General features: G+C 40.1%; 1 protein-coding gene across 2 annotated transcripts in view; it reads left to right on the forward strand.

Annotated features, from left to right (window-relative positions):
- The window catches only part of cacna2d3a (calcium channel, voltage-dependent, alpha 2/delta subunit 3a), a 950,991-nt gene that overhangs the window by 654,711 nt on the left and 273,933 nt on the right, over positions 1-22,347 (forward strand). For both annotated transcript variants that reach the window (XM_072582307.1, XM_072582308.1), the window contains 4 exons: positions 5,812-5,895; positions 7,249-7,320; positions 9,213-9,274; positions 9,379-9,446. In XM_072582307.1, coding sequence (XP_072438408.1) covers positions 5,812-5,895; positions 7,249-7,320; positions 9,213-9,274; positions 9,379-9,446 — 286 coding nt within the window. The remainder of the gene's footprint in view (positions 1-5,811; positions 5,896-7,248; positions 7,321-9,212; positions 9,275-9,378; positions 9,447-22,347) is intronic.

A 22,347-nucleotide genomic window follows, 5' to 3' on the forward strand; every position in this document is an offset into this window, starting at 1 on the left:
CTCCCTCTTTAGGTTCTTCCTAGTGAACTCAAGCGCCCTAATGGAGCCTCACAACTCATCTTTACATTAGCCTCCTTCTCCCTCTTGACAAGAGATTCAATTTCTTTAGTAAACCACAGCTCCCTCGCTCAACCACTTCCAACTTGCCTGACAGATACATACTTATCAAGGACACTCAGTAGCTGTTCCTTGAACAAGCTCTACATTTCAATTGTGCCCATCTCTTGCAGTTTCCTTCTCCGTCCTATGCATCCTAAATCTTGCCTGATCACATCATAATTGCCTTTTCTCCAGTTCTCAATCTTACCCTGCAGTATATACCTATCCCTTTCTTTGCTAAAGTAAACATAACTGAATTGTGGTCACTATCACCAAAGTGCTCACCTACCTCCAAATCTAACACCCGGTCTGATTCATTACCCAGTATCAAATCCAAATTGGTCTCGTCTCCTGTTGGCCTATCTGCATACAGTGTCAGGAAACCCTCCTGCATACATTGGACAAAACTGGCCCATCTAAAGTATTTGAACTATCATATTTCCAGTCAATATTTGGAAAGTTAAAGACCCCATAACAACAACCCTGTTACTTCCGCTCCTATCTTTTCAATCCTTTCCTCTACATCTCTGGAACTATTTGGACGCCGATAGAAAACTCCCAGCAGGGTGACCTACGTTTATTTTTAAATAAACGTAAAGCTGAATCTTCTGCTTTTTTGGCTAAGAGTGAGTTGCGCCATATTTGTTGGAGTGATTCTCACCCCAAGATCCAGCAAGATTTCTTGCAGTGTCTAATATAGATACACTTCATATACCTATATTACCCCAGTAAAATCCCTCATATCTTCATCTTACCACCCACCATTTACAGAATAGGATGTCGATCACTAGATACCTGCTAAAGGACCAATGCCCTTGATAGTGACACCATATGTAAAAGTCCACTATGCACCCAGATGAGCACTAGAATTCCAGAGCTTGAATCTGAAGATAACAGATGAGGGTGTGATGGTGGTATGATTCTCTGACAGAAACCTGGAGGGGTTGGTGCAAACAAGGGATGTCATCTTCCTGGAGGACAGGCAGAGGACACTGTGCCGCCAGACCCTGTCAGCCTGGTCTGAGATCAGCCGCCAGTTCAGTATTGTCCCAAACATCCAAAGGAATTGTCATTAGTGGTGTAAGGTCAATGACCTTCTCCCTTCTGCCAGGGTAAGTTCCACACTCTTTTCTCTTCAAATTGTTCTCACCGACCCATCTCCTGAGACCACAAATTGTGCATGTCTTCTGCTCTGCCTACTCCTTTGGTCAGGACATCTTCTCACCTAGACAAAAAATAACAGTTATGCCACCAACTTTCATCTCCTTAATACCTTCTTTTCTCAGATTTCAGGAAGAATTTGGCAGAGTCAGGATGGGTAGTAGATTGCCCAACGTCTGGCTACTCACTCCTGTGTGGGCAAGATCCTGTCTCTCTATGCCTGAATGGCTGACCCAACATGTCTAGGCCCCTGGACTGGTATCAGATGCTGTTTTTGACTGACAGTGCCAAGGCCGCCTGAATGAAGACTATCTCCCTTGACTTGCGTGAGGACTGCTGACAACCATGGCAAACTTCCTGGCACTATGTCTGCACTAATCATCACAGCAATATTGCATACTGTAAACCTTGTGTCTCTTGCTGAGGGGGCAAAGCCCAAAAAGGCAAGGCAAAGCAATGCAAGCATGGATGCTGTGAGCATCCAGGTAGGCTCAGAGTGAGTGTACTCTATGAGGACAACCAAACAGGCTAGAGATGCAGTGTCTACTCATTTGGCACATTTATTAATGTAGGAAATATACATATATTCACTACCTCCACCACCGACACACAGTGGCAGAAATGTGTACCATCTACAAGATGCATTGCAAAATTTTACCAAGGCTCCTGAGACAGTACCTTCCAAACTCACAACCAGTACTATTTAGAAGCACAAGGGATACATGGCAACACTATTATCTACGTGCCTCCCTGCAATATACTCACCATCCTGACTTGGGAATATATTTCCATTCCTTCAGTGTTGTTGAATCAAAATCCTGGAACTTCCTCCCCAACAACATTTTGGGTGGACCCATGCAAAATGTACTGCAGTAATTTGAGAAATTCACCTTTTTGAGAGCAACCAGTTAAAGGAAACAAATGCTAGCTCAGCAAGCTAAACGTACATCCCATTAATGAATAAAACAAAACACAGTAAAAAGATATAAATGTGAGAAGAAGAATCATAAAGACAGTTCTTCAGGGCTTTGAAAGCAATGGAGCTTGAAAAGACACACTGATAATGACATGAGGCTGAATATATAGGAGGCACAGGTTATAGATTTCAGGATGATTTGTAGTTAATGTAGAAATGAGTAAATCATTAAAAAAGAATTGGAGAGTTTGCAACTGCACTGTGATTAAGGGCTTATTCAATTTCCATTGTCAGAGTGGAAGAGGGAGCAAAAGTGAAAAATGTGCAGTTGTGGAAAAAATGGTTAGTAATACTTCAGTTTCACAGGAAGAACCTGTCATTAGACTTCAACAATATCTCATGTTTCCACACATCCAGGCTATGCCAAATGCCAGGGAAAATGGAATCAACATCATTGGCATGTTTATGGAACCCAAAAAGAATTAGTTTGGTTGTAATCATTACATTGAAAAACATTTTGGCTTATCCAGAGTCTTTAGTAGGAGATGCAGTTGGTGATGGTGACAACAGTCAATGTGGTCATTATCACAGATGATGACATAACTGATGGAGATGATGGAATTCTGGAGTCCACCACATGGAAGAACTAATGGAAAGCAGATTCTAGAAGAATAACAGAATGCTCTAATTCTGCGCAAGTAGATGAAGCCCTCCCATTTGGTATCTGAGGAGAAGAGTAAATGATGCCATTGAAGTTGGCCAGAGCAAATTATTTATTACAAGGAGTTTGCAGTTTCTTCTGAAATCTAACATGAATTTAGTTCAGTAAGTGGACTGTGGAAAGAACCTCCATTTTTAATATTGAATAATCTACATCAAATTTTCAAAAGTATCACATACTCGATGACCTGATGAAGGGACTCGACGACCTGAGCCTGGTCCTGATGAAGGGCTTTTGCCTGAAATGTCGATTCTCCTGCTTCTTGGATGCTGCCTGACCTGCTGTGCTTTTCCAGCACCTCAGTCTTAAATAAATTTTTTAAAACTACTTATTGAGGGATTGGAGTAACAACATATACAAACATTTGGTATTTGCTGAGCATACAATAAGAGGTTAAGATTTAACAGGGAGGCACTGACAGATTACCTTCTTTATCTGACCACAATCCCATGGCAGAGTAGTATAAAATTGAATCTCAAGAACAATTGAATTCCTGCATCACTTTTCCTTCAAGCATCAAGCTACACGTAAATGATGGAGGTAGGGGGAAATGATGTCCAGTAAGCCCCTCAAATAGCCCATTTTGCACTCAGTTTACCAATGTTATAGCTCTGATTGGGAGGAAAGCACCGATGAGCAAGCCCTGCAACTCCACAAGCTATACCTGCAGTACAGATGTTTTGATTTAATCTCCAAAATTGCCAAATTATGTCTCTTTATTAGCAAACCAGAACAAGAAAACTTTCATCATGTTTCTTTAACAAATTCAAAAATGACTCGTGTATTAGAAATAAACTTATTCTATAAATGATTAGTAAAACTGGTTTAAAACTAAACTATATTCTAGAATTAAAAAACATCCCCTTAATCCCAAGCAAACATTTTCTTGACAAATAAAATAATGAGGTTTTGCAGGGATTATATGTTTAAAAGGAAGACAAAAGAAATTTACCCTTTCCCCAGCCCTATGTGCCAAGGGTCTGAACTCAAATGATAAAATGGTTATGGTTCCTCAAGTTTCAATAAGATTGAAATACTGACCGTTATAGAATGGTGGAAAATCTGCAGACCCAACCACACCTCAGATGAAAAGTCAGTTAGATTTAGATCTTTGAACAGAAGTGACAGTTCATTTTTCAGTGATTATGGGGTGGAGATACTGATATTCAAAGTTTTCTCAGATTCTCAGAAATTCTTCCCACAGAGACACTTGTGCACCTTATTTTGCTGTAAAGTTCCACCTGACTTTTTTTGAGCAGAGAGAGAGTCTTGTTTGTTGGAAGCTTTCGAGAGCTGTTCCTTCTATTGCCACATCTATGTTTTCTGGAAAAATATAAACCAACTCCAGATCAGTGTTGCTTGGCATCCTTCTATGCACAGGCCCCATCTCTTCCAAATCAAGTTTCTCTAATAATTGAAGTACTAAACCTATCTCTTAACTTTCTTAAAAAGTTTTGCTCGTCTCCTTTCTAAAGTTACATGGCTTTTCAGTAATTATCAGGCAATTCACAATCCACATTATTGTTGGATATACGCAAGAAATCCCTTCAAATATTAGTAAACTCTTTTTAATGCTGAATAACAGAACAGTTCTGTGTTGCAGTTCCTCATAGTCCATAGTCCATAGAGGGAGGCATGGTGGGTCAATGGTTAGCTGCTTGACGGTATAAGGGACCCAGTTTTGATTCCACCCGTGGGGAACCTGTCTCTTTGCAGATTCTCCCCCCTGTCTGTGTGGATTAACTCCAGGTGTTCTCATTTTCTCCCACAGTCAAAGATGTGCAGGTTAGGTGGATTGGCCATGCTAAATTGCCCATTGTCCAGGGATGTGTAGGGTAGGTAGATTAGCCATGAGAAATTGCAGGGTTATAGGGATAGGGTAGGAGTCTGAATGGATTGCTCTTCATAGGGCTGGTATGGAATTGATGGGCCAAATAGCCTGCTTCCACACTGTAGGGATTATGTAATTCATTACATTTAAATATGTATTGCTAACACCAGTAATCCCAGGAATTAGCAGATGGTGAAAAAATTCCATTCAACTTCCCTTTAGAGAGAAAGAGCCAGGTAATGCATACTCCCACCAGATTTCAGTCTCCCACATTTACCTGGCTTTAAAAAGTTAAAAATAACACAACACCTGGTTATAGTCCAACAGGATTAATTGGAAGCACGAGCTTTCAGAGCGCTACTCCTTCATCAGGCGGTTGTGGAACCACCTGATAAAGATAGTTTTTCAGGCTAGTGCTTCCAAATAAACCTGTTGGACTATTACCTGGTGTTGTATGATTTTTAACTTTGTACATCCCAGTCCAACACCAGCATCTCCAAATCATGATTACCTGTCTTTATTATCTTGGCTTTGTCTTTGATGTGAAAACTGTGTTTTAGGCCTGTCTTCAGGTTTTTCATCCCAACAGCTACAACTGTTTTCTCAATTGATGGTGGCTAGGTCCATCTTAATACTAGGAGCCTCAGTCCTACGTGGGTTGAGGGAAATCCAGCCTTACAACTTTCAAACCAATTTCAAATTGTTACCTAGCTTAAAGAAACTACTGCTGCAAATGATGATATTTGGCAATATGCCAATCTTTTGTGATTAAGAGATGTGTCTGCGAGAAAATAATTAATTCAGTCTCGGACCAAGTTGTAAAACTTCTGATGTCTGATGTAGGTTACAGTAGACACAGGTACAGCCTCCAGAACTGTGGCTCATTTCTTTTCCTTAATTACAGATGGAGCAAATTGAGCACATGGACCTGATCACTGATTCAAATGGTGATTGAGATACAAACAACAATAAAAATATCAATTTCCTTATCATTGTTTGTGTATATTTTATTTTGGATTAGACTGTTCAGAACTTAAAAATAAACTTAAAAGCTTAAGCAAATGTTTTGTTTCTTTAAAAAAGTATGAAGAAGGAAAAAGAAGGAGAAACCCCAATTACAAGAGTGTTGACCTCTCTGAGCTGGAATGGGAAGACAAGGATAACATTGTAAGTCCCTATTTAGTTTTGATGTTCTTTAGATTGCAAGATCATAGGCCAAATTCTGTCAAAGCCAAAAGGTTTCCATGGGAAATTAAACATTTTGGAGGGACCTAGATGCAGAGGTGATGTTATAGTCCTTTACAAAAAATTTGCAAAATGATTGACACTGTGACACAAAGAAATACTCAACCCGAGTCCAAGAACTTAGTTTAAAAAAAATGCCTATGGAATGTCTTAAAGAAGAAAAGAGAGATTAAAAGACAGATAGATTTTAAAAGGCTACACTTAGGTTAGGACCTGGGCAACTGAAAGCACAACACGAATGATGGAGTGATTACAATTGGCAGTATTTGAAAAAAACAGAGTTGTAGAACAGAGACCTCAGACCTTTGCATCTGGAAGAAATTAGAGAGATAGGGAGAATTGAGGCCTTGGAGCAATTTGGAAACAAAGATGAGTATCGTAAAAAAAAAACAGCATCACTAAGCAGGAAGCCAAAGCAGGTCAACAAGCATAGGGGAGATGGACAAGCTGGACTTGGTAAAAGTTGGGACATGGGAAACAGAGATTTCATTTACTTCTAATTCATGAGGGTAGAATGAGGGAAATTGGCCCAGATGCATTATAATAATCGGGTCTAGAAGTAACAAAAGCCTGGAAAACAATTTCAACAACAAATAAACTGAGATAAGGACAGTCGGGCAATGTTACAACGATGGGAATAAGTGGCCTTTGTGATGGTGCAGATATGTGTCTGGAAGCTCTTCTTGGAGTGAACAAAATATCAAGGTTGCCAACAGTATGGGTCTGTCAAAGACAGGTGCCAAGGAGGGTGATAGTTTTGGGCAGAAGGGAATGTAATTTGTGACAGGGCTTGAGGACAATGCTTTCTATCTTCAATATTTAGTTGGAGAAATTTTCAACTCATCCAGAACTAGACTTTATAATAGCTAAGGTTATGAAAAACATAGAATAAAATTTTAAAAAATAGACAACTTAACAATCAAATTTAAAATAAAGGCGTTTGAACCTTAACCAGTAAATGTTGTTTCAGTAGATCAGGTATATCTAGTTGAGGTACTGCTGCTTCATCTCATAAGCATGTACTCTGATGAATTCCCATGAACAAATTCACCTCCAGAAAACTTAATTTATCTTCTGAAATAGCATTACCTTAACAATAGGTAACATGAGTTTTAACATGAATTTTTCTCCCCATGTTAAGAAGCATCTTATAAGAGTAAAATATCAGCTGAACCCATTTTGTTCAATTGTAGACCACTGTCATTAGTAAAAGCGATAGTTCACTTTCCCTACAGAGCTTCTATGAGAGTATTAATAATTTACATTATTTTATAGCTGCGTAATGGTATGGTAAATCGGAAAACAGGAAAATTTTCCATGGAAGTGAAAAAGACAGTGGAAAAAGGGGTAAGTAATTTCTTTCTCTCTGATTAGATGAAAAAAATTAACTTTTGAATAAGACATTTAATTATTTATGCTGGAAGTTCTCCTCATACCTTTAAAGAAGAAAATAGTCATTCACTCATGAATGCTTTGATTTATTAAATGGCACACCTATGAATCTTGAATTGTTGAGAGAATAAAAGGTAAGATAAAGTACCTTTTTTTGAATTGAAATCTTTTGTATTGTATGCTGTTAGAAATTCACATCAAATATCTGAATGGTAGTGATAACACTTTTACAGGTCAAAGCAAAACGAAAAAGAGTAATTTTAAAATAACCCATTTTGTAGGAAATTGTCAGGATCCAATTTGCTGCCTGTTTCATGCACTATCTGATTTTAGATTAGATTACTTACAGTGTGGAAACAGGCCCTTCAGCCCAACAAGTCCACACCGACCTGCCGAAGCACAACCCACCCAGACCCATTTCCCTACATTTACCCCTGCACCTAACACTACGGGCAATTTAACATGGCCAATTCACCTAACCTGCATATTTTTGGACTGTGGGAGGAAACCAGAGCACCCGGAGGAATCCCATGCAGACACGGGGAGAATGTGCAAACTCCACACAGTCGCCTGAGGCGGGAATTGAACCCGGGTCTCTGGCGCTGTGAGGCAGCAGTGCTAACCACTGTGCCACCGTGCCACCCACATGGTGGCACAGTGTAGTGACTTCAGTGGAAGTTAAATGATATTAAAGCAAAAGAAAACATTTTGTGTTGATTCAACATGATTTTGCCAGAAATGGAAAACAGCATTTTAAAAGAAAGATCCGAGATATTTTAATTATTTCCATGGGTTAGAGATGTCTAGGTGGAGACTTAACAGAGGTTTTTAAACATTCTACAATTTTTAATAGGGATAAATTCCTCTAGTTAGCACCAAGGAATTATCAATGTAGAACTATCACTAAAACAATTCTTAGAAGCACATAAAGTGGTTAGAGCAGAAACCATTGCACCTTTGAAGAGAAAATTGAATGAAACTTTGAAGCAAAGCAAGCTACAAGACCATGTTTAGATTGTTAGCAGTGGTATTTTTGTTGGATTGCTTCAGCCACATTTTGGCACAGTCAGGACAGACAAAATAACCCTCTTCAGTGCAGTGAACATTTATCTTTCTTTCCAACTGAATATATTTTATATAAATCCTATAGCCAATTCAAAAACATTGACATTATTTAAAACATGTTTCCAATGCTGATGTACTATTGTATTTTTATAAGATTGTGTTATAATTATCACTTTTGTGTAAATAGAACTTCTAATAGGCAATCTTTATGTAAGAATGCGTAAAACACTCAGATTACAATCCAGTATTCACTGTTATTACACAGGCAACAGCCCAGTCAAGTAAATGCTCAAAAGGAATGTAGTACAAGTGCACTAAATACTTGCAGGTGAACTTTGCTCTTTCTGTATTGATTTATCCACACCACTTGGCAAGTACATGTTCCAAGGATATGTTCTGGTGGAGAAAGGCAAGATTAAAGCTATGATTTAGGATGCTAGCTTAATAATAATGTACAGAATATATAGCTGTGTTCAAACCACTTTTTCTTTTTGAGTCATATTGTTAAGATTCCATTTTATGTTGGTTTAGGGTTTCTTCCTTAGTACCATCAATGATACAGATGTGCTTTTCTGGACCATATAAATATATTTTTAAAGTAACAGATTTACTGAAATTGCAATTATGTTTGCAGCAAAGGTATCAGAAGAGTTGCATAAATCTTCTGTAATGGGCAAAAGATTTACAAGTATTAAAACAAGAGCACATAACAGGCTTTCAAACAATCTCTACTCATTTATAAAGTGCGAGTTACTACTACTGTGTTTTATTTTTCATGTTAGAAGCGAGTCTTAGTGATGACAAATGATTACTATTACACAGACATCAAAGGCACACCATTCAGGTAGGTTTCATCATTTTCTTTGTTCTCTAAGATTCTTTGGAATTAAAAACAATAAGAGTATTTTTGATAACATCATCAAATTTTTTGCAATCTGCTCTGTACAGTCTAGGTGTGGCTTTATCCAGAGGACACGGCAAGTACTTTCTCCAAGGAAATGTTACACTGGAAGAAGGTATGATTTAAACTATGACTTGGAGCAAAATATTTGTAACAGAGAGGAGTAGATTGTTCTGCTGATGGGGTAACTTCAGAAAACCATCTAAATCAACTTTGATCATCTTTGACCTGAAAGTAGAAAGAAAATGTTGGAATTTATTTACAATATCTGTGGGATCCATAATTGTTTTAAGAATGTCTGAAAAGAACTCGAGCTTACATCAAATGGAAGGACATCAATCGTAATTTTCTTTGATAATGAGAAACACTATTTTCATGTCACCTGGCAACTCTTGACCTGGAATTAGTACCAATCATACAGGGGGTTATGATAGACAAAAAGAGATCAAATGCAAAGGAGAGATAAAAGCACAATAATTGAAGGGTGAAAGTGATCGGTACACAGATACAGGTGCAAAGAGAATTCATAAATGACCTGGAAAAAGGGCCACAGGATTAATGTGAGAATAAGCCTGCAAATCTCTCCAAAAAGAGCAAGTTTTTTTTGGGAGTAAGAAGAAAAATAGATACAGACACCCATGTGCAAGTGAACAAGCTAAAAGAAATTATATCTTAAAATGTGGTGCAAATAGCTTCATCATGTATAGGAGCTATATGTTTGTACAAAAGCAACGGATGATGAGTCAGCTGCTGTTGGGCAGTTGTCAAGGTACTATGGAAAGCTATAACATGACCTAATTTAGAGAGGACCAGTGGACATGCGCAATTTTGGTCCTAACTGTATCTGGAGACCTCAGATAGGGTATCTGCTGGTAAATGAACGTTGAGGGCCAAATCAATTGAGTTGGAATGTAACGTGTGAGATTACACATTTTTGCCACATTTATTCAGTGAGTTGCTATAGTTTTGTAAGACATATCCTACTAATACCTGCCATATAAAGTGAAGTTTCTCTTTTTGAAATATTATTTGCTTATTGATTCATGTTTGTTCATGTCAAAGAAAAGAAGTTACAAAAAATGAAGCCTCGTTGGTAATTTCTTAATTTGGGGGGTGATGAAGAAACTTTAGTTATTTTGGTTTACCCATGGGTATCACAATGAAACTGAGGGTCTGAGCCAGGAATTGAGTCAAGAAACTGTAAACTTCCTGTGTTTAAACAAACAAGATTGCGCATTTGTTTTTCTTGTATTAGCATATGAATGTGCTTACCTTTGACCCTCAAGCGGTGTTGATAGTAACAAAATAGTTGATAAAAGGTGATTTACAGTCTTTAGCAGGACACATGGGGATTAACAGAAGAACTGAAACAAGAGAGACAGAAACCTTGAAGAAGATAATGCCAAACCTGCTGAGTTTCATCAGCCACTTCCTGTTTTTATTTCAGATATCCACCATCTGCAGTATTTGACTTTTGCTGTCAAAATAATCTTCTATTTCCTCGTTCCTCATGTCCTCATGTGACAATATACTTATGCTTTTATGGTCAATGCTTTTCACTTCAACAACTCCTCGGTAACATTTTCTACCTCTTGAACCTGCTTGGGTAGTAAAGAATTCCTGTGAATTCTGTGTTGGATTGATCGGTGACCATCCTATATTTATCATCTCTTGTTTTGGCCTCCTGTGCAAATTGAAAGAAGTTGTCAAAATGTACCCTATTCAAAGCCCTTCATAATCCTAAAAACTCTCATTAGATTAGATTACTTACAATGTGGAAACAGGCTCTTCGGCCCAACAAGTCCACACAGCCCCACCAAAGTGCAACCAACCCGTACCCCTACATTTACCCCTCACCTAACACTACGGGCAATTTAGCATGGCCAATTCACCTGACCTGCACATCTTTGGACTATGGGAGGAAACCCACGCAGACACGGGGAGAACATGCAAACTCCACACAGTCAGTCGCCTGAGGCGGGAATTGAACCTGGGTCTCTGGCACTGTGAGGCAGCAGTGCTAACCACTGTGCCACCATGCCATTAGATTACCTCTCTGCCTTCTTCTTTCTAAAGCAAAGAGCCTCGGTCTGTCAAACCATCCCTAATTATTAATATTATTATCTCCATTATCATAGGCAAAGATGATTGTCTTTCATGTGTCCAAAAATGGGTGATGAATTCCATTTGGGAACTGCAAACTTTATGGCATGTCGGAGATTTGTTGTCTTGTGGAATGGATGGTTGTGTATTATTAGTTCACATCATGGATTTTTCATCACTCTTGATTGTTCTCTTTATTTTGTCATCCTTGTGTCTCAAAATGCTATAATCCTTCCCACAGTTTTTGCCTCCATTTGGTTTGGTCTCCTAGGAAGTGATGAAAATGTATATCCTGAACTGGAAGAAGAAGACTTGGTTCATGATAATACATGAGCAGTAATTAGATTAGATTACCTACAGTGTGGAAACAGGCCCTTCAACCCAACCAGTCCATACTGACCCTCCGAAGAGTAAGCCACCCAGACCCACTTCCCTCTGACTGATGCACCTAACACTACAGGCAATTTAACATGGCCAATTCACCTGACCTGCACATCTTTGGACTGTGCGAGGAAACCAGAGCACCCGGAGGAAACCCACGCAGACACGGGGAGAATGTACAAATTCCACACAGACGGGAATTGAACCTGGGACCCTGGTGCTGTGAGGCAGCAGTGCTAACCACTGAGCTACCATCATCTTGTTCATGGACCCAATACAGAGCAGATGTTAAGATGAGAGTGAAACAAGATTGTCTAATTGCCCCCATTCTCTTTTTGAAAGTTAAAAATCACACAACACCAGGTTATAGTCCAACAGGTTTATTTGGAAGCATTAGCTTTCAGAGTGCTGCTCCTCCATCAGCTAGTTGTGGAGTATAAGATCATAATTTCAGTTACATCACACTGTAAACTTTTGCTATAAGTTCTGTGTCTTATAATGTTATACACCACAACCATCTCATGAAGGAGCAGCACTCTGAAAGCTAAAGTTTTCAAATAAACCTGTTGGACTATAAGTTGGTGTTGTGTGATTTTTAACTTTGTACACCTTAGTCCAACACCGGCATCTCCAAATTATGACTCTCTTTTTCAACCTTCTTAGCTGCTGTCCTCCAATTTTTGTCATTATTTCACGGTTTGTAAACCACAGGGTTTTAAACTGTCCATTTAATTCCAAGGGAAGAAACCAAATTCTTAAAATTCCTTCCTGCAGAAAAGTCTTAAAGGGAAGTGTGATCAGACAGAGGTCATTGTGCACATTGATCCCAATAACAAAGGTAGAGGAAGGGATGAGGTTCTACAGAGAGAATATAGGAAATTAGGTAAGAGGTTAAAAAGCAGGAACTGAAGGGTAATAATTTCTAGATTACTCCTGGTGCCATGTGACAATGAGAGTAGGAATAGGAAGATAGGGCAGGTGAATCCATCATTGAGAAATTGGTGCAGGAGGCAGTGATTCAAATTTTTGGATCATTGGGATCTATTCTGGGGCAGAAGTGACCTTTATAAGATAGGTTGCACCTGAACTGGACTAGATGGGGATCAATATCTTGGTGGGTGATTTGCTTAGGCTACTCAGGGGGCTTTAAACTAGAATTGGAGGGGTTGGGGGTGGAGATGGGGAGGAATCAAAAGCAGTAGTGAGAAAACAAAGAAGGTTGAGGCTGCTACAGTAGTTAAGGGGAGCAAATTAACTAAACAAGATTGACAAGACCATGGTAGAAAACTAAGCAAGACTGATGAATGAAACTGTATTTGCTTCAATGCAGGAGGCCTGACAGGTAAGACAGAAGAATTCAGGGCATGGATGGGAACTTGGGACTGTGATATGATGAAGAGCTTATGCTCGAAACATCAACTATTCTGCTCCTCCGATGTTGCCTGTGCTCTCTAGCACCACACTCTTCGACTGGGATATCAAAGGTTTTACTGAAGTCACATGACATCAGGTTATAGTCCAACACGTTTATATGAAAACACAAGCTTTCGGAGTGCATCCCCTTCATCAGGTAAAGTGAGAGAGAAGAGCACACAGAAACAGAATTTATAGGCAGATAGAGCAAGGGCAGACAGGTCGAACAACCATACAATTGTGTGAGTGGAATGTCAAATAATAAGTCTCTGCAGGTGTTAGATAGTGTGAGTAAAATGTCAACAGCTGAATAACAAGCAAAGGACCAGTTGAACCAAGAACATTCCTTGTCACATTGGGCATTTCGGCACTCTACACCAGTATTCCCCAGGACAATGGCATCGCTGCATCAGTACTCAATACCAACAACTGCCTATTTCCCAATGCCATCCTACAACTTATCCACTTCATCCTCAACCACAACATCTTCATCTTTGACAACCAGTTCTTCATCCAGACATATGGAACAGCCATGGGAACCAAATTTGTACCCCAATATGCCAATATTTTCATGCACAAGTTTAAGCAAGACTTCTTTGCTGTGCAGGGCCTCCAACCAGTGCTATTCACCAGGTACATCGATGACATTTTCTTCCTTTGGTCTCAAGGTGAGGAACCAGTGAAGCGACTATATAATGATATCAACAAATGCCAGCCCATCATCAGATCTACCATGGACTACTCTTCAGAATCAGTCTCATCGAGGATGGACAGCTCAGCACCTTGCTCTACCGCAAGCCCACGGATAAAATCATGATGCTGTACTTCTCTGGCTTCCAACCTAAACATGTTGAAGAAGCCATCCCCTATGGACAAGCTTTATTCATACACAGGACCTGCTCAGATGAAGAGGAATGCGATGGGCGCCTAAAGATTTTAAAGGACACCTTCATAAGAACAGGATATGATACTTAACTCATCGATCACCAGTTGTGACGTGCCACCACAAAAAACTGCAACAACCTCCTCAGAAGACAGACACAGGATATGACCAATACAGTACCCTTCATCATCCAGTACTTCCCCAGAGTGGAGAGAGTATACCATGTTCTTCGCGGTGTTCAACATGTCATCAGTGAGCATCTTGCCAACATCATCCCTACACTTCCACTTCTCACCTTCAAACAACTGCCAAACCATAAAAGACATCATTCGCAGCAAACTACCCAGTCTTCAGGACAACATCAACCACAACACCACACAACCCTGCCATGGCAACCTCTGTAAAACGTGTCAGATCATCGACATGGATGCTACCATCACACGTGGGAACACCGCCCACCACATACATGGCACATACCCATGTGACTCGGCCAATGTTTTCTATCTCATACGCTGCAGGCAAGGATGCCCCGAAACATAGTATATTGGCGAGACCATGCAGACACTACGACAACGAATGAATGAAAAACACGTAATAATCACCAGACAGGAACGTTCCCTCCCCATTGAGGAGCACTTCAGCAGTCAAGGACATTCAGCCTCCAATCTTTGGGTAAGTATCCTCCAAGGCTGCCTTCAAGATGCATAACAACACAGAATCACCGAAAAGAAACTGATAGCCCAGTTCTGTAACTATGAAGGTGGCTTCAACCGTGATGTTGGGTTCATGTCATGCGACATGTGACCTACCACACTTCTGTATCTGTAAAATCTTCCTTACTGTCTTGTTTTTACACCATCACCTTGATAAATTGTTTACACTTATCATGTTATTCCAGTCATTTAGTTTTCTTCACTACCATCTTACTTTTAATTTTTTTGTAATTATCTCTCTGCCTCATTTAATCAGATTATAGGTCATCCCTTCACTTGTTGTTTAGCTGTTGACACTTTATTCACAACATCTGACACTCTGCAGAGACTTATTATTCGACACTCCACTCACACTAGTTATATGATCTTATAATCTCTTTGCCCTTGACCTCTCAACCTATAAATTCTGTTAAAACTCTCACAACACCAGGTTATACTCCAACAGGTTTATTTGAAAGTATAAGCTTTCAGAGCGCTGCACCTTCATCAGGTAGCTGACCCCAAGGTAAAAACAATGACTGCAGATGATGAAGGGCTTTTGCCCGAAACGTCGATTTCGCTGCTCGTTGGATGCTGCCTGAACTGCTGTGCTCTTCCAGCACCACTAATCCAGGTAGCTGACCCCAGTCCAACACTGGCACCTCCACATCATATAAATTCTGTGTCTGTGTGCTCTGCTCTCTCACTTCACCTGACGAAGGGGCTGCGCTCTGAAAGTTTGTGATTTCAGATAAACCTGTTGGACTATAACCTGGTGTTAGGTGACTTCTGACTTTGTCCATCGTAGTCCAACACCAGCACCTCCACATCATTGCTTTTACAGAAACAAAGCTGAGGGAGGGACAGGACTGGCAGCTCCATGTTTCAGGCTATAGATGTTATAGGAAGGATAGAAAGAGAGGCAAGAGAGGAGGGAGAGTGATGTTTTTTTATTAGGGACAGCATCACAGCTGTATTTAGAGAGGATATTCCTTAGGGATGGTCTGATGAAGTTATATGGGAGCAACTGAGAAATAAGAAGAGGTAATCACCTTGATGGAATTATGCTATAGGCTGCCAAATAGTCAGTGGGAAATTGAGGACTATTTTGAAGGCGATCTCAGATTTTGGGCAGCGCACTGACACAGTGGTTAGCACTGCTGCCTCACAGCGCCAGAAACCTGGGTTCAATTCCCACCTCAGGCAACTCTCTATGTGGATTTTGCACATTCTTCCAGTGTCTGCGAGGGTTTCCTCCGGGTGCTCCAGTTTCCTCCCACAGTCCAAAAATGTGCAGGTTAGGTGATTTGGCCATGCTAAATTGCCCGTAGTGTTGGGTGAAGGGGTAAATGTAGGGGAATGGGTCTGGGTGGGTTGTGCTTCGGCAGGTCGGTGTGGACTTGTTGGGCCGAAGGGCCTGTTTCCACACTGTAAGTAATCTTAAAAAAAATCTGTAAGAATAATAAGGTTGAAATGTAAGGAATTTTAACTTCCCAAACATAGATTGGGACTGCCATAGTGTAAAGCATTTGGATGGGGAAGAATTTATGTGTTCATGAAATTTTTCTTATTTAATATATAGATGTACCTAGTAGATAAGGAACAAAACTTGACCTTCTCTTGGGAAATAAGGCAGCTCAAGTGGTATTAGTTGAGGAGCACTTTGAGGCCAGTGATCTTAATTCTATTAGTTGTAAAATAGATATGGAAATAGATACGCCTGATCTTAAAGTTGAAGCTCTAAATTGGAGTAAGGCCAATTTTAATGGTATTAGACAGGAACTTTCAAAAGTTGATTGGGGGAAGTTTTTCACAGGAAAAAGGACATCTGACATCTTTAAAAGCAAGATAACAAGAGTTCAGGGGCAGCATGTTCCTGTTAGTGTGAAGGACAAGGCTGGTAGGTGTAGGGAACAATGGAGGACCAGAGATATTGAGGCTCAAGTCAAGAAATAGAAGGAGCATATAGACAGCTGGGATTGAGTGAATCCTTGGAGGAGTATAGGAGGGATAGGAATACACTTAAAAGGGAAATCGGAAGGGCAAAAAGGGGACATGAGATTGCTTTGACAAATAAGGTTAAAGAGAATCTGAAGAGATTCTATATGTACATCTGATACATAGCAAAAGAGTAACTGGGGAGAGAATAGGGCTCTTGCCTGAAATATCGATTCTCCTGCTCCTTGGTTGCTGCCTGACCTGCTGTGCTTTCCAGCACCACATTCTTGGCTCCTGAAAGATCAGCAAAACTGAAAACGTGTGGAACCACAGGAGATGGATGAGATACTTAATGAATACATTAACAGCAAAAGAGTGACTAGGGAGAGAATAGGGCTCCCTAAAGATCAAAAAAGTGTGAATCTGATGGGTGAGATACTTAATGAATGTTTTGAGTCAGTATTCACGTGGAGAAAGAGATAGAAGTTAGGGAAATTGGGAAAATAAATAGTGATGTCTTAAAAGGAATTCACTTTAAAGAAGAGGAGGTGCTGGAGGTCTTAAAACAGATAAAGATACAGAAATCCCTGGGACCAGATCAGGTATGTCCCAGAACATTGTGCAAGGTTATGAAGGAGATTTCCAGGCCGCCTGCAAAGATATTTGTCTCATTGACAGTCACTGGTAAGGTTCCAGAAGACTGGTGGGTGGCTAATGTGCCAGTGTTGAATAAAGGCTGCAAGGAAACTCATCCACAGACTCTATCAACAAACACATCGACCTGGACCCAATATACCGGCCACTACAGTGGACAGCTTGAACTGACAACCGGAAGCGGCAGAGACAGGCCACTATAAATGCGGGAGGAAACAGCACAGAAGCGCTTCACAGGAGGCTCCCAAGCACTGAGGATGTCACCTAGACAGTGGACGAAACGTTTGCAAGACAAATTCCCAGCTCGGCGAACAGAACCACAACAACTGAGGGGTGACCTTTTGGAGTTTTATAAAATCATAAAGGGCATGGATAGGGTGAATAGCCAAGATTTTTTCCCAAGGGTAGAGTAGTCCAAAAATAAAGGGCATATGTTTAAGGTGAGAGAAAAAAAAATTGAAAAGGGATCTGAGAGACAACTTCTTCACGCAGAGGGGGGTGCCTGTATGCAGTGAGCTGCCAGAGCAAGTGGTGGAGTTTAGTACAATTACAATATTTAAAAGACATTTAGACTTGTACATGAATAGAAAAAGTTTCGAGGGATATGGTCCAAATATAGGCAAATGGGACTCGTTCAGTTTAGGACCAAAAGGTCTGTTTCAGTGCTGTATGATCCAATGACTCCAATTACCTAGGTACCTGGACTTAGGGAAGAATGGGTTGATTCTGCTAGTGATTGAATAGAACAGTCCAAAATTGAAAGAAAAAGAATAAGAATGACAAAATAATGACTTAGAAAGATAGAGGTGAATAGTAGATGAAAAATCTCAAAGCTGTTTGTGGTTTGACAGCTGAACTTAACATTACTGTGGACAAAATAACAGAAGCTGATCGGCCTCCTGTTATAAGTAAATGGAAGAGAAAATCAAGTGGAAGGCAAATGTTTCGGATGATTAACGTGGAAAATTAAAATCAGCCTGTTATTTTCCTCTGGTTATGCCAACCAGTTTATTTGATTAAGGAGTATTACAGTAGTCATTTTCATAATCACAAATTCAGTAAAACATCGATAAGGAAGAAAATGTAAATTCTGCAGATCTATAAATTCTCTTTACAGAGTGTCCAAAATTGTTAAAGATTTTAACAATTATTAGCCATCAAACTCAAAGTAACTTGGCATCTGTAAACCTTTGTAGTGAGCATATCCATATTGTTGATATTTTATGGAAATCTCTTCCAAAAAAGTGAGATTTAAAGTATGTCTGTAAAATTATGAATACAATGAACTAAAATAATATGAGATTTCAGTGTTCACCCTCTCAGACTTTCAATCTCTCAGTCACCTTGTCTCATCCATCTTCAACAGTGCAGTCAATTGTGTACTAGCCAAGTGTTGTCGCTGTTATTTCATAGCTGGATTGACAAGGTGGAAATCAAGTTGATAAATTTATTGTAGTGTTTATGTACAGTTCAACAGTGTAGACTTGACAGATGCAATGTAACTACCATTACACATTCTCAAAACATTTTCAAAAAATCAATAAAACTATTCTGAGTGAAAATAGCAAATTAGGTCGTTGACCCATAGCACTGTGGAAAATTCAATCCTTCAATTTCTCAGGACATATGATCCCTATTGAGTACTAATTTTTAATTATAATTTCCATCCATTTCATACAGCATCTGGGCTACCATGAAAAATTCAAATATATGAGTGCTATTTTAAATGTTACTTTTTATTATAGTGATACCAATTTGGTTCATAATTAAAAGATACAATCTGACTGACTATAAGACCAGATATAAATCTTTTGTGACATATATTAGACCATACAGCCTTAATTATAAATGAAAGTTAGTTAAAATAAGTTATATTTACGCAGTAACTTTCACAACCACTGGACATCTCAAATGCTTTACATGAATAAAATGCTTTGAAGTTTAATTTCTCATAACATAAAATGGGGGTGGCCTAGTTATAATAACCACTAGACTATTAAACCAGAAACTGAGCCACTATTCTAGGGATACAGGTTTAAACAATCACAGATGCTGGAATTTGAATTCCATTTTTAAAAAAAACTAGAATTAAGAATTTACTAATGCTTGGGGAACTGGGTTTGAATCCTGCCATGGTGGAATTTGAATTCAATAATTATCTGGAATTATGGATTCATGACCATGATACCACTGTCAATTCATGGAAAAATCCACCTGGTTCACGAATGTTCTTTAGGGAGGGAAATCTGCCATCCTCTATACCTCCAATTTTGGTGGCATCTGCAAACTTACTAACCATTCTTCCTATGTTCACATTCAAATCAGTTATATAAATGCCAAAAAGTAGTGGACCCAGCACTGATCCTTGTGGCACATTGCTGGTCGCAACCCTCCACCACCGTCGCCTACGGATGCATCTATCCATGATAGTATTGGTAAGAGTGACCATCGTACAGTTCTCGTGAAGATAACATTCAGTCTTCACATTGAGAATATCCTCCATCACGTTGGGTGGCACTATCACTGTGCTAGATGGAGGGAGCAGACATCAAACAGATCTAGCAGCTCAAGTGGAGTATCCATGAGGCACTGTGGGCCATCAATTATTACAGAATGTACTCAAACATAGTTTGCAACCTCATGGCTTGGCATATCCCCCACTCAACCATTCCCACCAAGCCAGGGGATCAACCCTGATTCAAGGGAAAGTGCAGGAGTGCATGCCTGAAGCAGCACCCGGCATACCTAAACATGAGGGGTCAACCTGGTGCAGCTACCAAACTGACTGATTTATTCATTGAAGTGGAATTTGTTCCATGTATTTGTTACAAATACATGAAAGGTGTTGTGTAATGTTGCCACTATCTGCTGGCATCAACTTAAAAACACAGAAAATAAACTAAGACATAGAATAAAAAGGTAAAAAAACAAGAAATAAAGCTAAAAGTTCAACATTGTAGTCCTTCTTGTTAAGTAGCTTAGCCTCAGGCCTGGACCCAGGCTCTTCCACTTTGATGCTGAATCCAACACCAGCGTAAAGCTGTCGACCAGCCTCGAGTTCTTTCACCGAGCCATTTTTCGGCACCATCTTACCTTCACCAACATCATCACCACCATGAGACTGCACTGGGCTAATCCTGGCAATCAAGCTGAAACTGCGAGGTCCCAAACTGGTTCCAAACCCGATGCTGGGCCCACCATCCTAAAGTAGCCACCGTCAATTGCCTCCCTCCACAAATGCAAGCTTGCACTGATACCTTGCTGCTACTGAAGCCATCCGAGATTTCCACAAGAAGGTAAGCAAAAAAGGAAAAGGGAAAAAGGAAAGGATAAAGAATGGAAAAGCGGACAGAGTGGATGAGCCTGGGCTCAGGAGTCCAATGGCAGCGCTGTTTACTCCACTGCCAGCTTAATGATGAAAACAGGATTACTTGCATGCCAAAAAACATAAATAACAAGTGATAGTCAGAGCTAAGCACCACAAGCAATGAATCAGACCTAAGCTCTACCGTTGTGTCACATCCATTCGTGAATGGAGGTAGACAATTTAACAATTCCCTGGAGGGGGAGGCTCCACAAATATCCCCGTCCTCAACAATGGAAGAGCCCAACACAGCAGTGCAAAAGATAAGGCTGAAGGATTTGCAGCAGTCTTTAGCCAGAAGTGCTCAGTGAACAATCCATCTCAGCCTCCACTAGTAGTCCCCAGTAACACAGTCTTGAGTCAATTCGATTCATTCCATGTAATATCAAGAAACAGTTGGATGCATTGGATACTACAAAGGCTATGAGCCCTGACAACATTCCAGCAATAATGCTGAAGAACTTGCTATTCCATTAGCCTCGCTGTTCCAGTGCAATTGCAACACTGGTATCTATCCAAGAATGTGGAAAATTACCTTGGTATGTCCTGTGAACGAAAAACAGGACTAAACCAACCCAGACAATAACCACCACATCAGTTCACTCTCAATCATCAGTAAAGTGATGAAAGGTGTCATAAACACTGTTATTAAGCAACACCTGTTCAGCAATAGTCTACTGAGCAATAGCTTAGGAGAACAGGAATCAGTGGTAATCAGGAGACAAATTCTCCGCCGATTGAAGTCATACCTGGTATGGAGGAAGATGGTTGTGGTTGTTGGAAGTCAGTCATCTCAGCTCCAGGAAATCTCTACAGGAGTTACTCAGGGGAGTGTACTGGACCAATCCATCTTCAGCTGTTTCATCAATAACCGACCCTCTGTCAAAAGTTCAGAAGTGAGGATGTTTGCTGATGATTGCACAATGTTCAGCATCATTCGTAATTCCTCAGATACTGAAGAAATCCATGTTCAAATGCAACAAAACCTGGACAATATCCAGGCTTAGGCTGACAAGTGGCAAGTAACATTCACACCACACAAATGCCAAGCAATGGCCATATCTAATAAGAAATAATCTATTCACCATCCCTTAATATTCAGTGGTGTTACCACCACTGGATCCACCAATATCAACATGCTAGACATTACTATTGGCCAGAAACTCAACTGGACTTGTCATATAATACATTGGCTACGAAAGCAGGTCAGAGGCTTGGAATACTGTGGCGAGTAACTTACCTCCTGACTCCCCAGAACCTGTTTATCGTCTAAAGGTCACAAGTCAGGAGTATGATGGAATACTCCCCAATTACTTGGTACAGCTCCAACAATACTCAATAAGCTTGACACCATCCAGGACAAAGCAGCCCACTTGATTGACACCCATCCACAAGCATCCAATCCCTCCACCACCAACACTCAATAGCAGCACTGTGTACTGTCTACAAGATGAACTGTAGAAATTCACCAAAGATCCTTAGACAACACCTTCCAAACCCACAACTACTTCCACCTAGGATAAGGACAGCAGATACAGGGAATACCACTGTCTACAAGTTCACCTCTAAGTTGCTCACCATCTGACTT

The sequence above is a fragment of the Chiloscyllium punctatum genome, chromosome 12 (genome assembly GCF_047496795.1).
Source record: "Chiloscyllium punctatum isolate Juve2018m chromosome 12, sChiPun1.3, whole genome shotgun sequence".
NCBI classification, from domain to species: Eukaryota; Metazoa; Chordata; class Chondrichthyes; order Orectolobiformes; family Hemiscylliidae; genus Chiloscyllium; species Chiloscyllium punctatum.